The 8,869-nt window shown below is 36.0% G+C and overlaps 1 protein-coding gene across 1 annotated transcript; it reads right to left on the bottom strand.

Moving 5' to 3' along the window:
• Positions 1–292: 292 nt before the first annotated feature.
• On the bottom strand, positions 293–5,456 carry RPL19 (ribosomal protein L19). Its single transcript, XM_032235492.1, has 6 exons — positions 5,351–5,456; positions 2,787–2,893; positions 2,060–2,182; positions 1,707–1,827; positions 1,280–1,390; positions 293–480 (listed from the first exon to the last, which is right to left on the bottom strand). Exons 1-6 carry the CDS (start codon positions 5,353–5,355, stop codon positions 357–359), a joined length of 591 nt encoding a protein of 196 aa, XP_032091383.1. The 5' UTR covers positions 5,356–5,456; the 3' UTR covers positions 293–356.
• Between the last annotated feature and the right edge of the window lie 3,413 nt (positions 5,457–8,869).

The following is an 8,869-nucleotide window of genomic DNA, read 5'->3' as shown; positions in this document are numbered from 1 at the left end:
TATTCAAATGTATTCCTTCCTCACACTTTTTTTTTACTAGCACATAATATTCTGGCTAGCTTCCATGCAATCTAAGTAGTTTTTGATTAAAAGCTTAAATCTTCATACATATATTAACTAAGAAAGTAGAAATTAAATACAGAAAGTATTTAAAATCAAGTAAGTAGTTATATTATACAGGCTTGAACCAAAGCATTAAAAGACAAACATTTAGCTAAAACATGTTATTCCAGAAAGTAAAACCTACTTTATTCTCAATTGACCCCCTCCTACATAGAAAAAGGTACTGGTCACTGCTATTGTTGAAGAAGTTTATTAGATACCCTTTGAGCACTATGTACACAAAAAGGCAGAAGTTATTTCTTAGTTTCTTCTTCCTTAGACAAGGTTTTGATAATTTCCTCCTTTTTTGCTTGGAGACGTTCTTCCCGACGCTTACGGGCCTCTTTGGTCTTAGACCTGCGGGCTTCAGCCTGGTCACTGAAGAATAAAGGAGCGCTCAGATAGTTTAGCAATGAAATATTACCTTTGAGACATCCAGTGATTATCTGTTTCAGCTGCGTCAAGTGTTTCCCCAACATTATTAGTTTAACAAACATACTTCTCTTCCCAGATTAAATTCTAATCTTTTCCCACAGAAATATTCTTACCGTTTACAAGAGGTCGGAATGGTTTTTCTTTTTCTTCAACTAAAATATAGCCATCTTGCTATTTATGAAGAGTACCCTAAAGATTTATTCATCTCTCTAATACAAACTAAAGTTAACTAACTCCCTCCCAATGTTTACTTAAGCATTGATTCCTTGCAGAAAATATTTTCCTAGGGTTCTAAAACCCTCATTACTAATTTTCACTTTCTGCTGCAAATTAACAGATACACTTTAATTTGATCAATTCCCACACTGGAGGTATGTAAATAACCAAGTAATCATATTAAGAATTCTTGCTAATCATTATACTTACTTGAGTTTTTCATGTCAAAAAATATTCAGAATTTGCAGGTTTTTTGATGAATTTATATGACATATTGTCTATTTACTGCATTCTAATAAAATTCTTTCAATAAATGCTGTAACCAGATTCTTTTGAATCACTTCCAAAGCAGAAAATCTACACATTGAACCTTATTTTCCACTTTTCAGTTCTTAATGTGTAACACCTTTTCAGTAGTGTTATATTCAAAACTGTTAATACTATCATATGTAGTTCTTCATATGAAAAGAAAAAAGGAGCATTATTGAGTAAATAAATCTGTCTAATGACTTAGTAAGATACTTACGCCAGAAGCTTCTTGCGAGCCTTGTCTGCCTTTAGCTTATGGATGTGCTCCATCAGAATCCGCTTGTTCTTGAACACATTACCTTTCACCTTCAAATACAAGCTATGGTACCTGTAAAGCAGAGAAAAAGAATTGAATATACATCTTACAATACTGAGTAAACACGCTACCTTAATAGGAGTATTTGTCTAGATGTTCTGCCATGGCACTTGAAATGTGGTCCTTGTTCTTTTTATATGCTTTCTCCAATTTGCTGTGCAGCAGAAGTTGTGAACTCTTATTTAAGAAATTGACTGTGAATCAACATTGCTAAGGAGATTTATCTAGAATGTTCCGTTGTGGGGGAAAAAGGTCCCATAAGTAAACAAAAATAAAGTGACATCTTTTAAATGGCAGGACCTGTAAGTGCACTCTCTTCTAGACTTACATATGCCTGTCAATCTTCTTGGACTCCCTGTATCTGCGTAAAAGACGCCTCAAAATCCTCATCCTCCTCATCCATGTGACTTTTTCTGGCATACGAGCATTAGCTGTACCCTTTCTCTTCCCTGGAGAGCAAAAGGAGGTCGGTGTTAATCAATTTTTGATATTTAATATTTGTACTTTGAATATTTGCATTTCTCTATAACCTTAAAGCTTTTCTGTGCCTTATCATTACAGTAGTCTACATAAAACTAGTTTTCTATCATTTCAGAATTGTAAGCTGAATATATTATCATACAAGTATCTATAAATGAATAAATTACAATTTGATATATAGCAGGGGCAACCAATACTTACCAATGCCCATGTGCCTGCCCTTTCGACGAGCCAAGGTGTTTTTCCTGCATCGAGCTCTTGAGTGAACAGTCACAGGCTTACGGATAATCAGGCCATCTTTTATTAGTTTTCTGATCTGCTGACCTAGAGTGGCAGAAAATCAATTACTAACAGATGGTACTAAGGTAGACATCACATGAAGTACTTTATAACTTTACCTAAATATATGCAAGTATGCTTACTTCCTGCTCTAAATTTTCAGTTTCCAAATCAAGTTAAAACATTAGTTAGTTGGTTTTTGATATCATTTTTCTCATGAACTCATCTATTTTTAGTCTAAAAGAAATTAGTTGAAAAATGAGATTGTGCTACTGTTCAAACACACTGCTTATAAAAGTGAAATCTGGGTAGATACTTATTTTTGAACCATAACCTTTAAGTATGTAAATCTATTTCACATTACAATCAGAAATGCTGTTAAACATAAGCAGGCATTATTTGAGGTATATAAAATAATCCAATCAGCTATTTTGAGGTCAGAACAAATCTCTGCAGCCTTATCAAACATGTTCCAATACTGGAAAACCTATTTTGATCTTGCTAGTAGGTATTCAACTTCAAAACAGAACACTGACTTCAAAATAGTATAAGCAATCCATTCTGAAGCTGGAAAGGAATGGTTATATTTGAAAATGCTTTACATGCCTCTAAATGCTACAACGTAGGCTTCCTATTCATTGATACTTACGAGAGTTGGCATTAGCAATTTCATTGGTCTCGTTGGGATCCAACCATACTTTTTTCTTTCCACATCGCAAAACGCTGGAAGCCAGCCTCTTCTGCAGCCTTAACATACTAAGGAAAAGAAACATTACATGTAAGTTGGAAGTCATCCAGGGAAAAACCTGATTTCTGAAGATGACATGGAAAATTATTCTGTCTTTAAATATAACTAATTTGAGTAGACAAAATAATATACAGGTAGTCCTCCACTTATATCCACAATTGAGCCCAAAATTTATTTTGTTAGGTGAGATATTTGTTAAGTGAGTTTTGTCAAAATTTTATCACCTTTCTTGCCAGTTGTTAAGTGAATCACTTATAGTTGATAAGTTAGTAATCGTTTGTTAAGTGAATCTGGATTTCCCATTGACTGTCGATTGCAAAAGATGTGATAGTGGGACATGGCTACAGTCATAAATATGAACCAGTTGCCAAGCATCTAAATTTTGATAATCATGGGGAATGCTGAAAAGATCGTAATTGCGAGAAACAGTCATAAATCACATTTCTTCAGTGACTTTGTAACTTTTGACTGGCCACCAATCGAACTGTTGTAAGTCAAGGATTACCTGTATTTATGTGGGAATTCTAGGCAACAGCCTGTATGCTGATTAAATAATCAGGACCTGTGAAAATCACTACATACCCATTAAACTTTTAAATGTAAACACTAAGGATTTAACATATTTTGTCTGATAAATCTTGCTTACAGGGCAACTTTTATTAAACAGAGATCATGAAATTCCACTATCTAAATCTGATTTGTAATTCGAGAATGTCAAGGTAAAAAACATTAACAAAAAAACCCCAAACATGTTATTTAACTGGTCTTTTCTACAAAACAACTGTTGCTCCTTTGTTTTCTTTACAGGAATCATAATGTACTGGGCTACAATTCCCATTATCAAAACCAAAATGAAGGGTATCAAATTAGCAAAGATACCTTACATTTGGATAATTTTGTTCAGATGACTTGTAGGAACAAGAATGTAGGTATTTGGGAAGAAATGGCTATAAGTTTAGGAAGAAATATTATTCTAAATTTACCAACTTAATACATCTATTTCAGTAGTCTGTGTTCAACTAAAAACTATGCCTTATATAATGATGGAGGACTTCTGTCATAAGAATCTGTATAATATGCATTTTGCTCTATGCAAGGGTTTTTCTTCAAACCAGGAACTCATTTTCAGATCTCTCTGAATTGCAAGAATAGATTTATAGTCCAAAAATCTTCAAGAGACAGAAAAGCATTTGTGCAACATTACATTACGGGGAGATTGTAATTCTAATTCTTTAAAAAATTCTAATTTTGTTTTTAGAAAAATTTATCTTTATGGTTTTATTATTTAATGTTGCAAGCTACCCAGAGCCACTTTGAAGAGAGATGGGCAACAAACAAATTCAATAAGTAAAAAACCCAGGCCTGGTATTAAAAATTATTCTGAAGATATACAGTAATTCAGAGATGAGTATACCCCCTTATATTTTGTAAATATTTAAACATTTACTCATTAATATTTAAGACATTCATGGTTGTGTGTTGCATTATTTTGAGGGGACAGCACATTTACACTGTTATACAATGTATACTAACTTTACATTGTAGTCAAGTGTCATTTCTTTAGTTTTGTCACATGAAAAAATATACTTAAATATTTACAAAATGTGAGGGGGTGTAGTCATTTCTGTAGTATACTGTATGTAACATGACCAAGACAAGACAAAATTATTTGAACCACTAAATATTGTATCTAGTTAATTTAATATAATCGCATGAGGCATATTTAAACAATAACTATCATTAAAAAGATCCTCTCGGGCGAGGGGACGACTTTTTTTGGAATAAACATTAGGCCTCCTATTTTTACTCTGCAATGGTACAGCAAGATTCAGCTGAAAATAGTAAGGTGGGACTAAATGGTTTGAATTATAAAATACAGCAACCCGCAAAGTGTCCGTGCGCTTGAGAACCACATGTTCGGTAAACTCCACAAGGCCTCCAGTCTCCTTCTTGCATCTCAGTTAAAGAATGGAAGTTAGTCGTGAAGAAAAGGGACACGCGAAAAGACCGCAGTGGAAACCGAATGATGTGGAAGGAAGTCTTTGGAAACAGGCGGCGCCAAACACCGCCAGGCCGCCTCCATCGACGGTGTCTGCTACCAATGCCCCCCCCCCCACGCCGCCGTTTTCCTCCCGCAAAGCTACCATGGCGCCTCGCAGTCTCTCCCCGTCGGCTGTTCCGACAAAAAGGGCCTCCCTTATCCCCCCAAAAGGGGATACTTGGTAGGAAATCCCGAGGCTTCCCCAATTCTCGATTGCCACGAGTCACGTTTCCGCCGCCAGGCTTCTCCATGCTTCGTAGGCCTCTAGGCCGCCCTCCTCGTTCTCCTAAACCCCTCGCCCCTCCATTCCCCACGGAAGGCTTTCCAGCTGCCTTTCGGACCCATTTCGCCAACCGTAACTCTTGAGTTTCCCTACTTAAGGCTCACCCCAGGTCCTTAAGTCCCATCATAGCGAACATCTTACCTCATGGCGGCAAGGCCGACGGCACTGAAAAGAAAGAAAGGTGACGAAGGAGGGGCCAATCCATCCACGTAATGGGCTGTACCACTCGCTTTCACCCCGATCCTGTCTCGCGTTGTCTTCCCCACGCCTTCTTAAAATGCTGTTTATTTGCTATTACACCCTTAAGTCTGACCTTAAAGGATATATCGAGGAAGACAGGTGATATTACGTGTAAATAAAAATATTTTCTCCCCTCAAAAGAGGGGCAAATGGTATCCTCCAAAATATTACTACGCTTGCGCACATCTCTTGGTATGTTAGCACGGGGCGGAGTTGGGAAAGATTTTGGGTTCGTACGACGAACGTGCGTGAAGCGATTTGCGCATGCTCACATTTAGTAATTGATGCTGTATCGGCGCATGTGTAAAAGCAAAGTGATTTTTTTCGTAGCCTTCATTAGCCGCCAAGGACCTCATTTCCAGAAGTCTTCTTAATAAAGGAGAAAGATTTTGTGTTTTTTCTAAATTAGAGTTTTTTTAAATGTCTAAATTGATTGAAAGCTTGGGTTTACAAAAGCGACAGGTTTCCCCACATCTTAATGGGGGCAGCGGGTACTGCGACTGAGAAAACAGAGACAGACCTACAATAGGGCATTCTGATTCTCTGATCAGAAGATGGGCTGAAGAATTGGGTTGAATTCTTCCTCAAACATTCTCTATTTCCTTGACTTATGATCACAATCAAGCCCAGAATGTATGCTGCTAAATGAGAAATTTGTTAAGTGAGTTTTGCCCATTTTATCACTTTCCTTGCCAAGTTTGTTAAGTGAATCGCTGCTGTGGTTAAATTAGCAATATGTTAAGTGAATCTTGCTTCCCCTTTGACTTTGCTTGTCAGAAAAGGGCATCACATGACTGAGACTCTCTAATTGTCATAAGGTGTCAGGCATGGAATCTAGTTTTCTTAATATTTACTGCAAATTAGGGATGTGTCTTACTTGGTTTAGCTGTTACATGAACCTAGCAATTGGCTTTTATTTATTAAATAAATTTCAATTTAATGCAATGACCCAGTGGGTGGTTTTAGATTTAAAGTTCCTGGTTAAGTTCATCCTGAAAGTGAAAATGCAATTTGCTTATCCATTAGCATGTTATGATTTATACAGGTTAATACAATGAAATTTGGCAAAACAATTAAGCGTGAGTGCGGTTTGAAATACACTATAACTAATATAAGGGCCATGTTTGGAAAACAGCTAAATTGGTTCAATAGGTCATGTGAATACAACCAACACACGTAGATTCAAAACTTTATTACAGTCTTTAAAAGGAAAAAGGAAAGGTGTAACATTACATAATGACTCAGAATCACTTCGCTCATACTGCCCTACTTTGAGAAAAAATTTCAGCCCACACACTATAATTTTATTCACATTAAATGCTCACCTTCCTTTCTAATGGTCAACAAAAATAATCCCAGTGAAATACGGTAGTTAATTATTTCACTGGGCATGTTACAACATGTAACTTATTGCAGGGCTCATTATTTAAAGGCGAGTCCAGGCAAGCTTTGTGTAATCACAGATTCAGCACATTATATGCAAATTTACTAAGAAAATTACTAAGAACTTCAGGAGATCTATTTTTCACTTCCTCTCCCAAGTGCTATCAATATTAGAAAACTAACTTCCAAATCAGGTTAAGCATCCAGCTGTCTCGAGATATCATTCTCATCAATTCCCCTCATACTAGCATACAATTGGCTGTGCTTGTTGAGGATGATGCGCTTTATAGGCCAACGGAAAAGATCGGGAATTGAATATAAAATAACAAGCCCGAAGTTTGAAGTAAGTGTAATACGCCATTTTAATTTTTACTTTTAATAATAGATAACACAGAAAAGATAGATTGTCTACAATTTTGAATGTAAATTTCCTTTGGGCAAGGAGATACTTTTAGAAAAGTTTGATTTTGACACGTCTGAAATTGGATATTCACCAATAATACACCAAGGAGTTTGTGCCTGGGCTACATACACAGAATGATACTACAGGTATTTTTTTACTTACAACACTTCATTTGGTGACCAAAGTTACAACCAGAGGTGGGTTCCTACCGGTTTAGACTGGTTCAGCTGGTCTTAACTCGGCCGGTCACACCCCGAACTCATTCTATCAGCAGTGCCTTAAGAGCCACCATCTTGTTTTTTACCTCTGCGCATGCGCAGAAGCAATTTTTTCACTACTGCATATGCATGCATAGCACGGATAGCATGCGCGTGCCTGAAGTGCATCCCTGAGCGAACCAGCAGTAACAGAAGCTGGAACCCACCCCTGGTTACAACAGCACTGAAAAAAGTGACTTATGGTGATTTTTCACACTAATGACCATTGCAGCGTTTCCCTGGTCATATGATTTACATTCAGATGCTTGATAACATTTTCATTTTCAAAATGAAAGGGGAAAACCCTGTGCCTTAAGATGAGTTCCTAGGAGGATATACAAAATAATGTGAATTACAACTAGAATTAAATACTTATATAGATATTTTGATTGGTTCAATACAAATTTAAAAACCCGTTGCTGGTTAATGTATGCAGATACAGACACTAATCCCAAAACTAATAATTTTGTCTGGGTTTTATAGCACACTGAGCCACAAATTAGCCAACTATATTTTAGCTTGTCATGTCCACAATCACTCTAAATATGTTTTTTAAATCATGGTTCCTGAAATATTGCACATGATGCAACTTGTTAAATCAAATAAAAATTTAAGCTATGTGAACAAGCCATATTAATGGTACATAGCCTGATTCTTATTTAACCTTTTTTCAGAATATTGATATTGTTTTGTTGAGTACATTGGTATTAATTTGTGGCATTTATATAAACTGAACATGCCATCATAAAAGGAAATCATTGTGCTTAATGTTTTTCACTTTTACGTAGACAACTAATATTTATATTTAAACATTTGCTTATTTGTTGCCTAGGAAAATATATATTTTTGATATGTAAAAATATACTGGTATACTGATTCCATCATCCCTTTGGGAATATGAAGCAGATTGCAAATAGTATTTAAAGTAGCATAGTTCACAGTGTTTAAATTTGATTCACAAATGTTCTGTTAAGTATTGGAGTTGTTCCATGTCCATTTTATATCATTGGCTAACAACAGTTTAAATCAAATATTCTCAAACTTTACAGGCTATAACCTATAAAAATGTTTAATTTGTATGATAGCTTCCGGATTAAAATTAATTATTGTATGGGAATTGGGATTGATCAAGAAATAAATATGGCATTTACCTTTAATAATTCAAAATTTAATTAAATACTAGACACCCTGTGACCCACTGGGTCATCATTTTATAGATATTTCCTTATCAGATTCCTTAATGCCTTCAACAGTGGCAGAACGTCTAATGCAGGGGTCCTCAAACCTTTAAACTGGGGGCCAATTCACAGTCCCTCAGACTTTTGGAGAGACGGACTGGTTGAGTGGGCATGGCTAGGTGGTCATGTGACTGAGTGG

Source organism: Thamnophis elegans, chromosome Z (genome assembly GCF_009769535.1).
Source record: "Thamnophis elegans isolate rThaEle1 chromosome Z, rThaEle1.pri, whole genome shotgun sequence".
In the NCBI taxonomy this organism is placed as follows: domain Eukaryota; kingdom Metazoa; phylum Chordata; class Lepidosauria; order Squamata; family Colubridae; genus Thamnophis; species Thamnophis elegans.
The sequence above is the reverse complement of the archived record's forward strand: the minus strand, read 5'-3'. Positions and strand labels throughout refer to the sequence as shown.

Bases quoted from the DNA above. Each gene is read 5' to 3' on its own strand.
- RPL19 (XM_032235492.1), bottom strand. The intron at 2,183-2,786 runs GTAAGTATCAAT...CTGCCACTCTAG, and splicing joins AATTGCTAATGCCAACTCTC to GTCAGCAGATCAGAAAACTA. The intron at 481-1,279 runs GTAAGTATCTTA...TTTATTCTTCAG, and splicing joins GCTCGCAAGAAGCTTCTGGC to TGACCAGGCTGAAGCCCGCA.